We start from the raw sequence: 19,767 nt of genomic DNA, 5'->3' as shown, positions 1-19,767 counted from the left end.
GCCCTATTCTTGGAGCCCCTGGCCGCGAAGGTCCGTGCTTCCCCTCAGGTGGTGGGGGTTGAGTTTCCAGGGATTCATTGTAAAATGTCGCTTTTTGCGGATGATGTCCTCTTTACACTGACGCAACCCTTTGATTCTCTCACAGCTGTGAAGGGAGAACTGGAAGCTTTTCAAAGAGTGGCGGGTTGCAGGGTCAACTATGATAAATCGGAGCTCTTGAACCTTACTCTGCACCCCTTGGAAGTCGAGCGTATAAAGGCGGTGTTTCCTTTCCGTTGGGCACCACATTTTCTTAAATACTTAGGGGTTCATATTGGAGCACGCACATCTGATTTATTCCACCATAATTATACCAAACTTTGGCAGAAAATTGAAGGGGATCTACACCGCTGGGGCAGGGAAGCTTTCTCTTGGATGGGACGTATTGCAATCCTGAAAATGAATGTGCTTCCTAGGTTATTATTATATCTGTTTTCTACTCTCCCCATATTAGTGCCTAAAATAGTACTTGCAACCTGGCAAAGGAAACTCTTTGGATATATATGGAAGAGGAGGCCACCCCGGGTGTCACATGCTGTCCTTTATCTCCCCCGTAAAAGTGGGGGGAGGGGAGTCCCCAATTTGGCATGGTATTATGGGGCAGCTCAACTGAGAGCTATTATTGCCACATATCAACAACGTGATATTAAGCAGTGGGTCCGGGTAGAACAAGCCATGTTATCTGTCATGCCTATCCATGCTTTGTTTTGGCAGCCCAAACGCACATACCGGCCTCTTGCTTACCTGCCGGAGGCACTACGGACCACTCTTACGGTGTGGTCTCAGTGGCGTAACCAGCTGGTCGGCTCCCATACATATTTTCAGCTGTCTCATTTGTTTCATAACACTGATTTTCAGATGGGCCTTAGGTCCCCAGTTTTTCATAAGTGGCAACGGCAGGGTGTGGTAACTATCAGTCATCTTTGGACAGATGGGGATATTTTACCTGCAAAGGAGTTTCTACACAGATTTCAAGGGGGAATGGGTGACTTTCTGGGTGTAGCTCAGGTCCGGCATTTCCTACAAATGATTCGGGATGCACAGCTGGTGCGTGCCACGAAATCCTTGTTTGAGACCTTTTGTGATAATGCTGATAACCTAAGAGGTGTAATTTCTAAATTGTATGGGTTATTAAATGCACAGTCCCCCCTTGCTTTCCCCCACATCAAAGCTTGGGAGACTGAGTTGGGAGTTAGTGTTTCAGAGGATGATTGGGATGTTGTTTTCCATAACACAGCCAAAAGTTCTATCTCTGCAGCAATACAAGAACATTGTTATAAACTCTTGTATAGATGGCATCTGACTCCAGCTCGGCTCCATGTTCTGTTCCCACAACGCTCTGCTGAGTGCTGGAGAGGGTGTGGCCAGATGGGCTCCTATCTCCATATCGGGTGGTCCTGCCCCATTGTAACTGTCTTCTGGAATGCAGTCGGTGAATGGCTGCGGGCTGTGCTGGACATGGACATCCCCTTGGAACCCCTTCACGTTCTGTTACACTTGCCTTGCGAGAATGTGGACAAATTTCGGCAAGTCTTTATCTCTCAGGTGTTCATTGCAGCCCACTGTGAAATTGCCAAAGCCTGGAAACAGCCTGCTTTACCTTCTCTCTCAGTGGTGATTCATAGACTACACACCTGTCATCGTATGGAGCACCTTACTGCGTTGCGCAGGGACCAGCTCGCTAAATTTCAACGCATCTGGGAACCTTTCCTTCAATGGATTCAAACACAATCTATATAGAGTGTCACTGGCTCGGTGTCCGGTTGGCTTTGATTCTCTGGACCCAATACTTACCTAGGACTGTTTGTCATCTCTACCCCTAGGTGGACTTGTTATCCATGACTGTTCTAGTTCATGTTCTTTCCCTTTGGTGACTTGCCATATGGGCCATGTTTGGATTATTCTGTATTAGAGTGATTATGGAGAAGAGGTGGGGAGGGGTGGGGAAGGGGGTTTGGGGGGCTTGTTTGCTGGAAAACGGTATTGGTCTCATTGTACTATTTTGACATGTTGACTGTTTAATGTGATCAATAAAAATTTCACATACAAAAAAAAAAGTTTCTAGAATCTCTTGACAGAAGTTTTCCGTCCCAGGGCTCCATCTGATGATGTCACCCATATGTGAGGACTATCATCCTGCTTGTCCTGGGATAAAGACTCTTCCCTTCAGCAGTTTGGTTTTTTTTTTTTTAATAAATTACATGGACAGCAAAATATGAATAAATAACAATCTGGCAAGGATTCCCTTTCTCAGCCTTTCTCAGGCTAATTTAGGCTCAACCAAACTACCTTAAAATGAGGAGTGGGAGCGTTTTATATTGTGACTCGCTACCCTAAACTCACAGTCAGGACTGGGCCAGGTGGCCCAAAAGCTTTTGATCCTGTAGTTCAATCTTTGCTCATAAATTCATCAAAGGCCAATCATTTAGTTATATACAGATTGATGCTGCATCACACATTTGCCCATCAGCTGGAGGCAGAGAATACGGGTGCACTTGGGTTCTGGGCGGCACATATATGCTAGTGATAGCATAGGTATTAAAAAACAAAAAAAATTTAACTCTCTGCGTCCATCAGCTGGCAAGGGCCCTAAACCCATAAATTCTGGACTGGTGTAGCAGAAAGCAAAGGACCTGATTATTTTCCTGGAGATTTAGGGATATTAAATTGACTCTCACGTGCTAAAATTGCTAGAGACTCCACTAAAATGCAGATGCAAAAGGTGATGAATGCTGGAGGCTCTTTTCACAATAAAAGGCCTATTTATCGAAATGCAGTAATGCACGTTGTTGGTAAATAAGCCCCACTTAGATGAATGGGGCTTCTTTACAAACAACATGCGACCAGACACATTAGCATATTTCAATAAGTAGGCCCTAAAGACACTAAACATTCTAGAGTGTTGGCCTGGTGTCTGAAGAGGAAACTTGGGTTCAGTTCCTGAGTCAGATCTTATGCTCCCCGGCCCAGCTGACAGGTGAAGGGAGTCATAGTTAAATGTGCAATGTCAACACCTATTGGCGTATGGACCCCAGGCCAAAGATTGTCACTGCAACAGCTGGTCTAAAGTTAGTTGGGAAGGAATATAAAATAGGGGAGAAAGTCCCCTGGGTGTTCAAATGGAGACTCGTGTTACCAGATCCCAGCCTTGGTTCTGGATCAATGAGTAGGAGGAAACTACCAGGTCATAAAAAACAATTTTCTGATAATGTGGTAAACAGTCCTCCGTTCACATGCAAAAAACATGCATTCTACTTGGAGTGGAGTTTTTTTGGAGTGATTTATAACTTCACCCCAGTATACAGCACATTTACCTGCTTGATGGCTGCCAGAACAACAGCAGGTGACTGTACAGAGAATGCGCTCCAGGCATTGTGCTGTGAAGATAGGGCCACGGACATATGAAGAGGAAAGTTAAGGTTGTGCGCACTCTGAATCACGCCAGCATCCTGAAAGTTATCTGCAGTGAAAATATAGTGAAAACCCTAGACTTAGTACAGAGACACAGGAAAATTGGTTCTCACCTGCTAATTTTCATTCCTGTAGCACCACAGATCAGTCCAGACTCCTGGATTTTGCCTCCCTTCCAGCAGATGGAGACAGAGAAAGTTTTACTGACACTGTCACTTAACCTGGTGTGCCACCTGCAATCCATTAGTATTGACTTGTACCCAAGCCAAGATGGAAAAGTATCCCAAAACTCAACGTAACCTATCAAACATCTCCTGCCAAACGAGCAGGAAGAGGAGAAACCACTTAATCTGAACGACCTTTATAACCATACAAGTCAGAATGTACAACCATCACTTGAGCCAGACCTCAGACTGCAGGATTTGCACCACCTTCCATCTGCTGGAGACAGAGAAATACTGACAGACTGCAGGTGGCACACCAAGATAAGTGACAGTGTCTGTAAAACTTTCTCTGTCTCCATTTGCTGGAAGGGAGGCAAAACCCAGGAGCCTGGTCTGATCTGGGTACGTACAGAGAAAGGTGAATTACTACAGCAATAATTCTTACCATCTCCTTACCGTTAATAATCCCCAAAGTTCCCTCTGTCCCTCAGTAAGAGGGGCTGCCCCCATCCCTCTGCCCTGCAGCAAGAGAAAGCTCTCTACATAGAAATGTGACAGCAGAAAAAGATCATCCGGCCTACCTAGTCTGCCCATCCACATCAACTGCTCACCTCTACAATCCCTACCGCTCCCTCAGAGATCCCCTGTGCTTGTCCCAGGCTGTCTTCAATTCTTATCTCTGCTTCCCCCAAGCTCCCTCTGTCCCACTTAGAAAATGGATTTCCTTCCTGTCTTAAGGCTGGTCTTATCAGAATATGCATTTCCATTATGACTGGACGCTCACCAACATGAGGCATGACAGCGTAAGTGAATTGATGGTGGCCAATATCCGCAGTGGCATCTGGCATCTTCGGAGCTCTCAGACTGGGGGAAAAGATTCACAGATGAGATTGATGGACTCTGACTGAAAGTAGATAAACTACGTAAGCAAGCAAACACATTAATATCCTTATTCACCTGCACAAACACCTATGAATATATTCGGAACCAAGCATGCGAAACATACTGTGTACGGTAACTCAAGCACATGTATACGTATTCAAAAGTAAGTGAATATACACACATGCACGGTCAGCATTAATCTCTTAAAACACACGTGTACAAGCAAACCTGCAAACACTCAAATTCTCTAAGGGAAGATTTTAAAAACATATGTACGCGTCTCCGTGTGCACGCGCTACCCGGCACGTGCACGTTATAAAATCTGAGCCGGCGTGCGTGGAGGGGGGGGGGGGGAAGTAAATTTAGCCAATTTACGCACAGCGATGAGATTGGGCCTTCCCCAGTTCCCTCCCAGTCTGTTCCAATTAAGCAGCGGACTCTGGAGGGAGCTTTCCTACCCCCCTACCTCCCCTCCCCTCCTTCTTCCCCTCTCCTCCCCGACCCCTTAAGACTTCATACCTTTATTATTTTTCTTTGTTTCTGAGCTGGCATAAGTTGCCCCCCAGCACAGTGGCAAATGGCCCGCTGTACCGGCCGCCTCCAGCTCCACCCCACCCCGCCCCCCTGGACCGCCCCTCCCCGCTCCCGGAACGCTCCTTTGCCGAGGCCCAGCTCTTGTGCGCGTAACAGGGGTCACGCGTGCGGCCGGGCCCCTTCTACAATGCATGCGGCACGCGCAAGGCCCGGCCGCGCGCGTAACTCCCGTTTTTTTTTTTTTTTACACGCGCCGGCCATTTAAAATCGGGCCGTAAGTGACAAAGACACATCAGCGCGCAAGGCAGCCTCATATGAACACATATCAGTGTATTAATAAGGTACACATTCACTATTGTAAGCTACGCAACACAGAATAGCACCCAAGTGAAAAGCCTTCATATTGTTCTCATTCCCTTATGAGGTGTTTTTCAGAAGATTTTTCTGCATGTAAATGGGCTTTTGAAAATTGCTAAGATATATGCTACTTTTACTCGTGCAACTCCTTAGAAAATTACCTCCTTAAAGGTGAATTTTAAAAGTATTACATGTGCAAAAATTAGCGTATATGCACATAACTAGCTGCCACGCATATATTCACTTCCTTGCACGAATATCCACGTGTAAAAAAGGCGTGGTGTAGAGGCATTCCGAGGCGGGGCCAACGTGCACGTGCAAGTTGCTATTTTAAAAGAGACAATCGTGCGAACCTTTCCCAACTTACTTGCGTATTTTTACATCTGCTAATTATCTGGCATAAGAGATACGGACTGAGAGGGGCAGGTCTGACTAAACTGGGGAGAGGTCAGGCTGAAGAACCAGCAGGGTCTCCATGGCCTGGAGAAGGACAAATGAACTGCTGAACTCATTGGTAAAACTGGTGATTTCCTTGACGTGCACATTGTATAAAATGATTGCTTCTCTTCCCTTTTAAGGAGACACTGCAGGACATGCAGTCACACTGGCAGCACCCTGGTATGAATGCACACGAGTCCTTAGACAGAGTTTCAGGCGATTACTCATATAGGTCTCTCTCTTCCACCTCACAGTCACCCACTACTTCTCTGAAGCTTCCCTCTCTGCATCAATTGACCAACAGACCTTCTCATTCAAACCCTAGGGCTCATTCTACAACTGACCCAGCACAGAGCATCAGGGAAAGGGATGTAGGATTCCATTACAAGGTAAGTGCCGAACCATCACTGACGAGGAGCAAGAACCAAAAGAAGCCTCCACTCACAGTGAGAGCGTCATGACATTCTGGTGCACGGAGCAGCCATATTTGCAGTCGTTGAACAGCGCCACGCCAAAGCCATGCTCCGAGAGGTCCATCCACTTATGACTCCACACCTCCAAAAAAGAGAGAGTCATTCAACTGATACCAGCTCATGCAACTAGTGAACAAACTCTTTTTGTGAGAGTTCATAGAAATCAAGCCAAAAAGTTGGGATGGGAACTGTATGTTTTGATTGGCTGAACCCAAGAGAAAATAGGGTAGTAGTAGCTATAAAATGTCTGCTGCCCTGGCAAACTGCAATTTCATGGTGACTTAGAAGAGCAAAGAGCTCTATGAACTGGGACTCAGAGCCAAGAGAGGGTCTGTTTTTTTTGGAGTTTGCAGTGCTCATGCATATTGCCACACTAAGCATCATGGTAACTAAAGTTCTCCACTTATCTAAGGGCAAGCTCTGCAAGCTTCCCTCACATCCTCCAAATATCTGGCATTTGGCTGCAATCTCCAAAAGTTTCAACACAGAAAATGTATGTGAATGAAGCACCAACTCCAGTAAAACTAGGAGCTGTATAGCATCATTCCTGAAAATTTTCTAGAGGAGCACTCAAAGACCTTGGAATGTCTATCTATTCACATTCCTCAACTCTGCCTTGGAGGGTCCACTTTCAGGACTATTCATTTTCCGTGCAGAGTCAATCCTTGTCCCCTCTGCTGAGTCTCCTGGCTAGGAAATTTTTGTTTCTTTTTGAGACACGGAGCCATTTATTAGGAACTGGCCTGTGGCACAATTCATTTCACAGAAGCCACTAAGCAGAAACAACCAAGGTCTACTACCAGCTTGATATGGACTCAGAGTGGCGATACAGAGACGGAAATTTATATTCCTATACTAGTCCAATTTGTTATCCAGTCCCACAGAAACATTAGCCTCATAAGACAATGCCTGTGCTCCATTTTCTATAGACAAACTTGAATTTATATGGAAAGCCTGCAGGCTCCTGAGCTATCAGGATTAGAAGCAATGTTAAAGAAGTGATAACCCTCCAAGAAACATGAATTAGACTTCGTAACAAGAGCTGGGACTGCTTGAACTGCAGGATTAGTAATGCTATAACTTGAAGCCCTCTCTCAGCACCTCTCTTCCCCCTCCCAAAATATCTCACTCACCTCGAATCGAGCCCAGTCCCAGGAGGTATTCCAGTGGGTAGGTCTCTGCAGGTGCCCAAACTGAATCTCATACGTTGCATTCATGTTCCGGACCCTTACTGGGAACTCTACTTTCAGAAACTTGTGGGCTTCATTCCACTCGACCTATAGCAAAGATAAACGAGAATGGATCTATTTCTTCTTTTGGCCTACCCTAGGCTCCTCATTTCTGGGCCTTTTTAGTGCTGTGCTCAGGAGATGGGAAATGCTGCACTTGCCTTCCTGTGTGTGCTGTTTACTATGGGGCGTGTGTATTATATGGAGGAGATTGCTCAGGTACACACAGTATCTAGGAGTGGATGTACATACAGAAGTATGGTATATGAAGGCATCTCCTGAAATATGTTAAAGTAGACCTTCCAAACCTCAGTATTAAATCGGAGGTAGGGAACACATTGCATCCAGGACAATCTCTTGGGTGATGAAGCTCTTTTCACTGATTGGCACTGAAAACTTCACAGCTCCTCGCAGTCCACCTGTGCTGATGATCTCCACTGGACTCAGGTGGTTTGTTATTGGCTTCCTATAATGCAGGTGCAAGAACAGAAGGTTAGGAAGCTTCTGACCAATGACTGTGTGACAGAACGTATGGCGGGAGACCATATATGGGGGTAATTGAAGTGTTTGATAGATTGAAATATTGTTTGATTCTGTTGCAGTGGTGCTTGCATATAACACAAAGGAAAATTGGTTCTTACCTACTAAGTTTCATTTCTGAAGTACCACAGATCAGTCCAGACAAGTGGGTTTTGCATCCCTACCAGCAGATGGAGACAAAGAACTAAAAACTTTGAAGCACTGCTACATAACCGAGAGTGCCTCCTACAGTCCCTCAGTATTGACCTATACCCAAGCCAACTATAGAGTAACAAGTCCTCAACATCTTAACAACCCCCTAAATGAGGGCAAATGCCAAACCCAAAAGTTGGAAACCCCCCCCCTCCTCCAAACAGAAAAACCACAAATCGCTATCGGAGCCATCCATGCACCAGGCCTGCTGCGGAGGCACAGAAGCCACGTGATCACAGCGCGTGGAAGAGGAGGGGGAACACAACCCAATGCAGCCTCTGGCTCCCTGAGCAACCCGAAGCCGCGTACAGAGGAGCTACACTGCCCCCGTCCCCCAGCCCGGGCCCGCCCTGATGATCAAACTGGAAACAGCCGGAGTGGTTGCTGCTGAGAAAAAAACAAGTAAACAGCAGCGGAAGAAATTCAAGCCAAAAAAGGAAATCCACCCTTCTGCTGGCAACACCTCTGGGAAGTGTAATCCTTCAGGGGATAAGAGGGAACCAGGACCCCTGGCTGTCAGACCCCTGCATCCGCTGCAGGCTAAAGCTGATCAGGGATTACCAACCCCCCCCTGCTTGCCCGGCTCAACCTGAGGGATGGCCCACGAAGGAACCTAACACCTCAGGAAGCATCTTCCAACTTCTCTTCCTCTGTCCCTTCTTTCTTTTTTCTTAACTGCAGGTTTGCACCTCTGTCGCCTGCTGGAGAAAGAGAAATACTGAGGGACTGCAGGAGGCACGCTCGGTTATGTAGCAGTGCCTCAAAGCTTTTAGTTCTCTGCCTCCATCTGCTGGTAGGAATGCAAAACCCACTTGTTTGGACTGATCTGGGGTATGAACCAGAACACTCATCATAAATCTACCCATGACCTATGTATTTTTTATATCCATGTTATGTATTAAACGCACGGTCTTTTTATAATTTTGCCTTCTACTCCACTATGAGCTCATTGGATGGCTTGAAAGATAACAAAGTGTTCTTAAACAAATCAGGCAAGCTGCTCCTTTGTGGCAGAAACAGCTCAGCTCTTGCATAATCATTCCCAGTGCCCAAACATCCTCATCACAGGACCACACTTAGTCTCCCCGTGGCAGGATAACAAACGACACTACACCTTTTACACGGCAACAGTGACATAACGTCACACTTGCTCAATGTCAGCATAACACAACATTACGATATCACCATGGGTGAAAGAACAAGGGGCTTGCGAAGCAGGGAAACCAGTGTCCAAACCCCACTTCCTCCAGTGACTTTGGGCAATCATTTTATCCCCCATTGGCTAAGGTACCCAACTAGGCTGTAAGCTCTTTGGGGAAGGGTCTTATCATATCTGGAATAAAATGTAAACCGCCTTGTCAGTCTAGAAATAATAATAATTTTTGTATTATTTTTATTACATAAAGGGTACTATAACATCACAACTCTACATGCCAAACTAGGCTACCATTTCTCTGCATGATAACATAATGTACGAGCATTGTAACACAATTTCTCTATGTCAGAATAGCGCAGTAATATCACAATATAATGACACTAGGACGGGGCAGCGCTGAGCTGAGACAAAGAAAACCACTTTCCCCTCAGATGCCACTCTCTCAGAAATAGTCCCCATGCTGCATCATTTCTGCGCTCGGCCTACCTGGTTTCCAGGTGATAGTCCATTACATCCCAGGCATCCCAGTACAAGGGTACGTCATCAAAGACTACAAACTGGTTGCCATGGCAACCCTTGGGGATCATTTCTCTGAAACGAAACAGAAAGGCAGAATGAGTATCCTGAACATAACGAGGCAAACCACTCCCATGACCCAACTACCCTGTGCCAAGCAAGCGCAGCAGCACCTGACCGCCTCCAGTCCCTGGCACCGGTGTGACCGCAAACACATGGGACGTGGGAAGCTTGGGTAATCCCCCATCTCAGTATGGTAAACTTCCAGCCCAACTAGCTCAGTCGGTAGCACATGAGATTCTTAATCTCAGGGTTGTGGGTTCCAGCCCCATGTTGGGCGAGGGAGATGTTACTGCAGTTCAGCATTTTTTGTACAAATGTAAATATGAAACACAGAAACAGATAACATGAAGACAGGTAAAGACCATATGGCCCATCCAAATCTCCTGCTCAGTCTTATAGTCCCTTTCTATCCTTCAGAGGTCATGTGTGCTTCTCTCATGTTTTCAAGAATTCTGAAGATGGAAAATATATAAATGAGCGATGTTCCCGCCTCCCTTCCCAGTCCAATTACTAGGCAACTTCCACGTGATGTCCTTAATGCCTGTCATACCTATCAGAATCCAGTAAGCGCAGTGAGGTCACAAGACCCATCCGATTGAGATGAACCCGAACGAGGCCATTCTCCATAATAACTGAGCCATCCTCGGCCTGGGGCCAATGAGAAGAGAAGGGAAAATTAATACAGATTCCAAAAGTGGTTCTCCATGATCTTCCCTCCCATCGGAATGTTAAACCCACCGGAATCACTGTCCCTCCCACTCCACGCGTGGCACATTCACAGAAATCATTGTCCCCTGTCCCCACCACGCCACAGAAATTAGTGCCACTGCATTCCCTCCCTCGGTTACACTCAAAAGGGGAGCTGCAGCCTCCTCCATCTGTTGTTATTCGTAAATTCAAAGGAAAGCGGAGCGACTCGGAAGTTCTTACCAGGCAGGTCACGGTTACTGGATGACGGGGTGTGAGGGACTCCACCACGGTTGTAAAGCCCATGCTAGGAACCTTCACCAGGGCTGTAGGAAAGGGAGAGAGAGTGTGTGCAAGATTTAGCAAGACAAGCTCACACTATGTAAAAAGTATAACAGTCCAAATTCCAAACAAAAATCGGAGCAAAGACTCAAATTAAAAGTATCTAATCAAAATGGACAAAAGTATTTGAGTAAAGAAATTTGGAAAAAAAAAGTTTCTTATATAAAGTCAATTATATATTTACTTGGGGAAAAATGGTATCAGATACACTAATGCCTGTGAATTGTAATCAACAGGCTCTTATCCAGCAATGGGTATCATATACCAAGCAGTTATTTCCCAAAAGATCTCTTAAAATCAAAATACTTTTATTTTATTCTCCAAAACAATTTTTTAAAAAGAACTTAGCTTCGTATCCTGCTCTTTTCACGCTAAATTTCTGTAACTAGGGACCTAGCTTTGCTGTGTATTTGATTGCAACTTTATGTATGTTTTATTTTGTAAATTCCTCAGGGCTTGTTTGAGAGCAATTATAAAATTTTAATCAATATAAATACCCCCTTATCTTGTATAGGCAGGACAAACAGGCATGGGTCTTGAATGGCAAACATCAAAGCCAGCTAGAGGTCTGTTTACCTAGCCAGAGCATAACCCAGTCGCATTCATCCTCCTGCACAATCATCCTAAGAAGTATCACACAGTAAAAAGGGTCAGAAGCCGTAGCTCTTAACTACAGACCATCAGTGCTGCAAACATCTACCTGGAACCAGCAGTCACCACACATACAAGGCCCTGGCCTTCTCACTCACAGTGGATGAAGTCATCAATTTAAAAAGAATATTTTTTTTTAGCCTCGTTTCCTATGGAGAAACTGGCTTTATAAGACCATTGTGTCTGTCTATCTGTTTCCGCTAGTATCTTTTGAACTGTTCACCCAATTGCTACTCCTGAGGGAATTCTGCAGAACTGCTCAAAGTAGAATTCTCCTCCCACACAAAATTCTCCATTTGCCTTGCAGAATTCGGCACAGGGACTAGGAGCTAGCGGCATGGGCTGGAAAGAGGAAGTGGTGGTGGTGCCGGCTCCGGCCTATGCGACAGGAAAGAGGAAGCACCCAACATGAGCCCTCTCCCATGTAGCAGGAAGACAAAGGAAGCTGTGGCCATGGGTACCGGCCAGCGAAGGCAGAAGAGAAGTGGCTGCAGTGGTGGGGGGTCTACCTCCTCAGAGCTTTGGGGGGTAGGAGAGAGAAAGAGAAAACTGGGGAGGAGGTTCAAGCCTGTGGGAGGGCCAGAGAGAAAGCTGGAGGTCTTGCTTAGGAGTGGGAAGAATGAGAGAGGGGTGTTCAAGCTTGGAGCACAAAAAGACAGCAGGGGTGTGGTCAAGCTTGGGGGAGCAGAGAGAGAAAGCAGGGGTCCTGCCTGGGGGAATACAACTCTGGTAGGGAACGTGAGAGAGAAGAGAAAGAGAAAACTGGGTTTCTTGCTGAGGGTGGGAGAACAAGATAACAGAGGGTATTTGAGCCTGGGGGGAAAAGCAGAGAGAGAGAGAGAAAAGGGGGAAGGAGAAATGGAGGGAGAGCAGTAAGCCTGGGGGAAGCAGAGAGAGAGAAAGCTCGGGAAGAGAGAAGAAAGAATTGGAAGGAAACAAAGCTGGGGGTGGGGGGGTGACATGAGGGGGAGGAAGAGATCCAGCCTGGGGAGAGATGCAAGATAAAAAGGGAAAAGAGAGCTCAGGAAGGTGGAGCCCAGGGGAAGGAGAAAGTGATTTGGGAGGCAGGGAGGGGAGAGGAGTCAGGCCTTATGATAGAAAGATTATGCTCAAAAAATTAAAAAAAAAGTCTGCATCGGAGTGATATCATTTTTCTGTGCTGCAATACAAATTATTTTTGAAAGACAATGATTCTACTGTGTTATTTAAAGAAAGTCTGCAGAAGTTTTTAAAATATTGTGCACAGAATTCTCCCATCGTATGGGAGCAAATTTCATTCCGGTTTCTGCCACAGCCGGTGAAGTGCCTGGTGGCTCCCTTGGCTCATACTCTTCATGTGCCCTCACTGCCCCCAACACTTAGAATCACCATTTCCTTTTACTTCCAGCTGTAAACTGGGGCCAGCCAGTTCAGTTCAGTTGAAATCTCAAGGAGGTCACAGCACATTGTGATGTTATTCAGCATTTTGAAAGCTGCCTTGCCATTGGTTAGTAATCATAACCATAGTCAAAGGAGGAAACCAGGCACCATGAATTGTTCACACAGTTCCTGGTTACTGCTCTTATGGGCAAATATTACACTAATCCCCACTATCCCAACTGCAAAATTGCCCTCATGCTGTCCGATCATGCGAGTTACTCTCTGAGTGCTGGTGTTCATCATCCTTATTACAAGACAACATTAACTTGCAATCGGCACCGACATGTGGTTCCATAAAGCTGTCGGAAAGGATAAGAGTTAATGGGTGGCCTTCTCTGGTGATACCTAGGGTCTCCTTTCCCGCAGGACCAGCTGTGGAGATCACCTCTGTCCTCTCCCATGGTAACGTGTTCAAGACGGTGAAGCTTTTTCCTGTTCTTGTAGCAGAGACGTCTCCAAGCAGGGACTGCATGGCCTCGTTCAGAAGCTGAGCGCCAACAGTGCGTATTTCTAAGGGGAAGGGGGAGCGACAATTACTGAGGAGCCAAGTTAATAGCAGAAATCAGCCAAGAAGGGCTGCCTTCTTCCTGCGCATCCGTACTCTCAAGCCTCCGAGTGCAGCAGGATCCACCTACGAGAGCAAGGATGCTAGAATTCACAATCCCTGTCAATCAGGCCGATACCGTAAGAGTCGCAGGAGAGCGGGCGCTCCGTGTTGAGTGCCCGCTCTCCCGACGCACACCCAGCTGCCTAACCTGGGCGTGTGATTCAGTATTTAAATGAGGGGTCATGCTAATAAGAAGGCACTAGAGACAATAGCGCGTCCCTGGCACCTCCTTATTAGCATAGAGGTGCCTGTCAGCGGGTTCCAACGACCGACGCTCAATTTTACTGCCATTGGTTTCCGAACTCGCTGACAGCGGAAGATGGACGCCGGTAAAATTGAGCATCCATTTTTCTAACCTGCTGACTGGCAGGCGGATTTTTAAAATTTTTTTAAAATTTTTTTTAAATTTTTGGTTCCTCCGACTTAATATCGCTAGGATATTAACCTGGAAGGTGTACAGAAAAGCAGTATTTTCTGCTTTTCTGTACACTTTTCTGGGTTGCTCAGAATTTAACGCCTGCCCTTAGGCAGGCGTTAATTTCTGAGAGTAAAATGTGAGGCTTGGCCACACATTTTACTTTCAGTATCCCGAGTAACTATCTAATAGCCTCATCAACATGTATTTGCATGTAATGAGCGCTATTAGTTTTCGGGGGTGTTGGCTGCACATTTTCGACGTGCACTGTACTGTATCGGCCTATTCATGAGGAAGGGAGAATCCACATGGCATTAATATACATGAATTTATTTCCTGGGTCATCACTTGCCTTCATAGTACTTCAGAGCATCCTCCACAACGGACCGGATACAGCTGCCTGGGACAACATCATGGAACTGATTGAGGAGCAGTAATCTGACCTCACATAGACCAGAGGGAGGGAAGGAACAAAAGGACAGAGTTCAGTTCACTCCTTCCGGGTATTACTGACCACAAGTCAATAGGAAAATAAGCCCTGGCTGCAGTTAAATGACCTCTGTTCAGAAGCTACGAATCTCACTCAGGCCTATTTACTAAGAGGTCCAGATTCAGAAGTATTTAATGAGATAACTTCTGGCTAAATGAATATTTGAGCACTTATCCAACTAAATTCCATCCAGCTAACTTTTTCTCCGGCTAAAATGTAGCCAGATAAGTTAGGAGCATTCCCGGTGTGTAACTGGGAGAAGCTCTGCCCCACCCCTTATTACAGACGGGTGATATAAATTCCATAGCACTGTACTGTACAGAGCCCCTAACAAATAACCAACTAACAGCCATAACAAATAACCAACTAACAGCCATAGGTATCTCGGGCACTGCCCTATCTTGGTTTAGAACCTTCCTCAGCAACAGAGGATATAAGGTTAAGATTCATAATAAAGAATCCTCTCTTCACCCCGCGTCAGTAGGAGTCCCTCAGGGCTCATCCCTGTCTCCTACCTTGTTTAACATTTATCTGTTACCCTTATGTAAACTGCTCACTGACCTCAATCTCAAACACTTCCTCTACGCTGACGATATTCAGGTCCTGATCCCCATCAAGGAATCACTCGCAAACACACTGTCTCACTGGGAAACCTGCCTCCAAAATATCAAACAGCTTCTCACAAGTCTCAACCTGATACTAAATTCATCAAAAACGGAACTTCTAATCATCACACCAGAAAACAGCTCCCTCACACACACTCATCCAACCTCTCCAAACACTAAACAAGTGAGAGACCTAGGAGTTCTAATTGACAATCACCTAAACCTGAAAGCGAACATCAACAAAACCACCAGAGACTGCTTTTATAAGCTCCAAGTGTTGAAAAGAATACGGCCTCTCTTCCACACACATGACTTTAGAACGATCCTACAATCAATCATTTTCGCAAAGCTGGACTATTGTAACACCATCATGCTTGGTCTCCCTTCATCACACACCAAACCATTGCAAATGGTCCAAAATGCCTCCGCCCGTATACTCACTAACACTAGGAGAAGAGAACACATAACACCTATCCTGATGGGCCTCCACTGGCTGCCTATCCACTTCAGAATAATCTACAAGGCCATTCTCACCATTTTCAAAAACATACATCAATTAGCCCCAATCGATCTCCATATCCCTCTCCGATTACACTGCTCAACAAGACCGACAAGAGATGCTTACAAAGGATCTCTTCAAGTACCTCCAGCCAAAACTACCAGACACATTACGCTAAGAGATCGGGCCTTCTCCACAGCCGGTCCAACTTTATGGAACTCCATTCCCCCGGATCTTAGAATGGAACCCAGCATCTCAACATTCAAGAAAAGACTCAAGACGTGGCTGTTCACGCAGGCCTTTCCTAACTCCAACATTACTTAACTCCCTTCAATCAACATACTTCGCTAGTAATAGCATTAATAGCCACCTCTTATAATGTTATTATATACATATATATAATTATCTGATCTTCATTTTCCTTCTTACTCCAAGTTTTTGATTCCCTGTTACATGTAACTGCTTTTCTGCACCATTGTTCAAATTGTAAAGTTTATTGCACCCCTGTTTCTTGTGAACCAGCATGATGGGACTACCGTCTTGAATGTTGGTATATAAAAAACTTAAATAAATAAAATAAATAAATAAATACTTTAATGCAATCTCTGAAGGCGTTGTGAGCCCCTTTATTTTTTTTTATATACCTCTTCTTCAGCCCACTGTGCCCCACAGCATACTTTACCTCCAGAGCCTCTGCAGACTGGCAGAAGGATACTGGAAACGGCTTTTTTGTGAGAGGGCCAAGCAGCTGATTATTTCCACATCATGGAGAATCTGCTCACACTCCCGATTTCCCTTTTTAATCTAAGGGCAGGAAAGATGCACTATGAATATAAATATATATATATATATATATATATATTATACATCAGATGTTTTTATCTAGGGTAAATGTTGAAAGACTTGCTTGCTTATTGCACAGGTAAAAACACAGTTAACCCTCGTAAGTCAGCTATATGTGGGTAAGCAGAGTTTTAGTCTCCTGAAACATACGTACTGTTAGACTGCACACAAACTTGTCCACATGAAGAGAAGCGCTCCAGGGGCTAACTCATCTAACTTTGCACCCCCCTTTTACTTCACCTAAACACCCACGTGCACATTTACCCCCATAATCCGATTTTCAAACTCAATGTGCCTTGAGTTTGGAAACTGCTTCATTCTGTACGGGCTTTGCAGTTTTGTTTAACCAACAAACGAAGCCCTTTCTCAAAGATTATACCCCCATGCTAGTGCAGAAAACTCTGGGCCTATGGAGAAAGTACTCAGTTCATTTCCATGTTGAAACCAGGACTCTGCTACCGCTGGTATAAATCGCACTTCATAAAATTGCTCACCTGCCCATCATAGAAACATAGAAATGACGGCAGAAGAAGACCAAACGGCCCATCCAGTCTGCCCAGCAAGCTACGCACTTTATCCATTTTTTTCCCCTTTTTTTCTCTCCCACCTGTTACTATTGGCTTCCAGTACCCTCCAGCCCTAATTCCCTTCCACCCCACCACCAATTTAGAGAGCAGCGCCGTATCTGCATCCTAGTGAACGTCCAGCTCAATTAGGGGTAGCAACCACTGTAACAAGCAGGCCACACCCTTACCGCATACTCTTACCCACCCCTGTTTTATTTTTTTGTTTGGTTTTTGTTTTGTTTTTTTTGGAGATAGCAGCCCTCCATCCTTCCACTCCGTGAAGGTGGAGCACCAACTACTGGCCACTGGCATCCCGCTCCGTGAATGCCTCTGTGGCTACTGCCGCTCCGTGCAGTGTTTGAATGCCTCTGTGGCTACTGCCGCTCTGTGCAGTGTTTGAATGCCTCTGTGGCTACTGCCGCTCCGTGCAGTGTTTGAATGCCTCTGTGGCTACTGCCGCTCTGTGCAGTGTTTGAATGCCTCTGTGGCTACTGCCGCTCTGTGCAGTGTTTGAATGCCGCTGTGGCTACTGCCGCTCCGTGCAGTGTTTGAATGCCTCTGTGGCTACTGCCGCTCTGTGCAGTGTTTGAATGCCTCTGTGGCTACTGCCGCTCCGTGCAGTGTTTGAATGCCGCTGTGGCTACTGCTGCTCTGTGCAGTGTTTGAATGCCTCCTCTTTATTCACGCCCTCTAGACTTGATGGATCCACAGTGTTTATCCCACGCCCCTTTGAAGTCATTCACAGTTTAGATTTACCACTTCCTCCGGAAGGGCATTCCCCTGCATCCCCAGCTCCCTCTCTATGCTCTGGCCTTCAAGACCTGTCCTTTCATTTGGGCTCTCCCACTCTATGCTTTGTCCCCGAGTGTCTCTCCCCCTTAGTGCCATGCCCCGTTCCTCTCTTTGCCATTGTACCTGGGCCTGAGTGGTGTAGGTACCGTTATGGAGCTCCAGGAAGAGTTCTCCTATCCAGGTACACAACTGCTTCGAGTCCTTCTCCAGTGCAGAGAAGAACAGCTCTGGACTGGACAGCTGAACCCTAGAAGGGAGAAGATGGAGCTCAGTTCACAACAGGCACTTCCAGGCCTCTAAGAAAGGAAATCAAACTGAAAAATCTCAAGGAAGAATAAAAAGTGAAAACATGAAGGCTTTTTCCCCACAAAGTGTACTCCAAGCATCAACAGATCGAGAGTTTATATACCAGCATATAGAATTAATGGATGTAGAGAGACAGTGAGATTTAAGCACAGGGAGATGAAGTAAGTTGAGACTGAGAATAAGTAAAGTCAGGATTTGAATCAGGATTTCAAGTTTAAGAGATCTGAATTTTTAAAACTTGCTTACAGTCATACAAAGATTGTGTGTGATATCAGCAACTCATTTTTTGTTTATCTATATGAGGGGTAATATTCAGTAAGGCGGCCAGCGGATAAGTTATCTGGATAACTTGTCCCAGATATTCAGCAAGATAAACGTCCCGCTAAATATCATTGATCAATGTTATCCAGGTATCTTCTGAATGGCGAAATTACTACTTACCTGATAATTTCCTTGAGGACAGGCAGATCAGTCCACATAAGTGGGTTATGTATGCCAACCAGCAGATGGAGACTGAGATCAACTGACTGGCTGATGTCACACTCATATAGGCCTGCACCCATATCAGCCTGCCAGTATTCCTAGAAAAGTCAACTGTGGACAGTGAACTATGAATATTTCTTGTCCAAACTTCCATTCCTCAACCTTCCAATCATCAGTTACATCTCCCCCTCTCAGCCTGCACCTGGTCAGAATTTTCACATGTAGACGCTTCATCCATTACACGCATAATACAAAAAACTAAAATCTCTTCATCTCCATTCAATCCTTGTTCTGGTAAACTATTAAAAGCCTTGGGTGACCTCGCAAGTCCTTTCTTATGTCAACTCATTAATCAATCATTGGATTCTGGCATTTTCCCGGATTGACTTAAGAAAACCTCTATTCGCCCTTTCCCAAAGAAAAAAACTGAGAACATTACAGACGTTGCTAACCTTTGCCCCACTGCATCTCTCACCTCCCTGCAAAAATACCTGAATACATAGTTTTACACCAACTCTCTGATTATCTATCAGAAAATGCTCTCCTTCATCCAAACCAACATGGATTTCATAAAGGAGGTAGCATTTAGACTATTACTTTCCTCTTTTGATACCTTAATTAGAGGATTCTACGCCAACACTGATTATATTCTAGTGCTTTTAGACATCTCAGCTGCCTTTGATACTCTAGACCATTAAATTCTCCTCCACCAATTGCAGTCCATTAGTTTGACGAATACCGTTTTAAACTGGTTTCACACATATTAATGGAACCGTCCACATCAGATCAATATTGGCCCGCACACATCGGAATGGTACTCTCCCCTACCTGGTGTTCCTCAAGGTTCATCACTTGCCGCTATCTATCAAAATATCTATCTAATACCACTATGCCAACTCCTTAACAGTCTTAGCATTCAATTTAAAATCTATCTGACAACATTCAGTTTTTATACCTTACTCCACATCATGGTCATCCACACTTTCCACTGTATGTCTATATATTAAAACCATTAATATATGGCTATCCCATAATCGTCTTAAATTAAATGCTTCAAAAAACAGAAAT

The 19,767-nt window shown here is 45.3% G+C and overlaps 1 protein-coding gene across 1 annotated transcript in view; it reads right to left on the bottom strand.

The window, feature by feature from the left end:
• Positions 1-3,353: 3,353 nt before the first annotated feature.
• MAN2C1 (mannosidase alpha class 2C member 1) overlaps positions 3,354-19,767 on the bottom strand; it is a gene marked incomplete at its 3' end in the record, with an annotated part of 65,636 nt that continues 49,222 nt past the window's right edge. The window contains 13 exon segments of the mRNA XM_029575300.1: positions 3,354-3,499; positions 4,399-4,478; positions 6,271-6,380; positions 7,432-7,575; positions 7,836-7,859; positions 7,861-7,993; positions 9,902-10,006; positions 10,545-10,642; positions 10,925-11,007; positions 13,439-13,603; positions 14,468-14,553; positions 16,392-16,513; positions 18,034-18,157. Coding sequence (XP_029431160.1) covers positions 3,354-3,499; positions 4,399-4,478; positions 6,271-6,380; positions 7,432-7,575; positions 7,836-7,859; positions 7,861-7,993; positions 9,902-10,006; positions 10,545-10,642; positions 10,925-11,007; positions 13,439-13,603; positions 14,468-14,553; positions 16,392-16,513; positions 18,034-18,157 — 1,420 coding nt within the window.

This window comes from Rhinatrema bivittatum, chromosome 13 (assembly GCF_901001135.1).
Source record: "Rhinatrema bivittatum chromosome 13, aRhiBiv1.1, whole genome shotgun sequence".
In the NCBI taxonomy this organism is placed as follows: domain Eukaryota; kingdom Metazoa; phylum Chordata; class Amphibia; order Gymnophiona; family Rhinatrematidae; genus Rhinatrema; species Rhinatrema bivittatum.
Note: the sequence above shows the minus strand (reverse complement) of the source record. Positions and strands in the feature narration are given on the sequence as shown.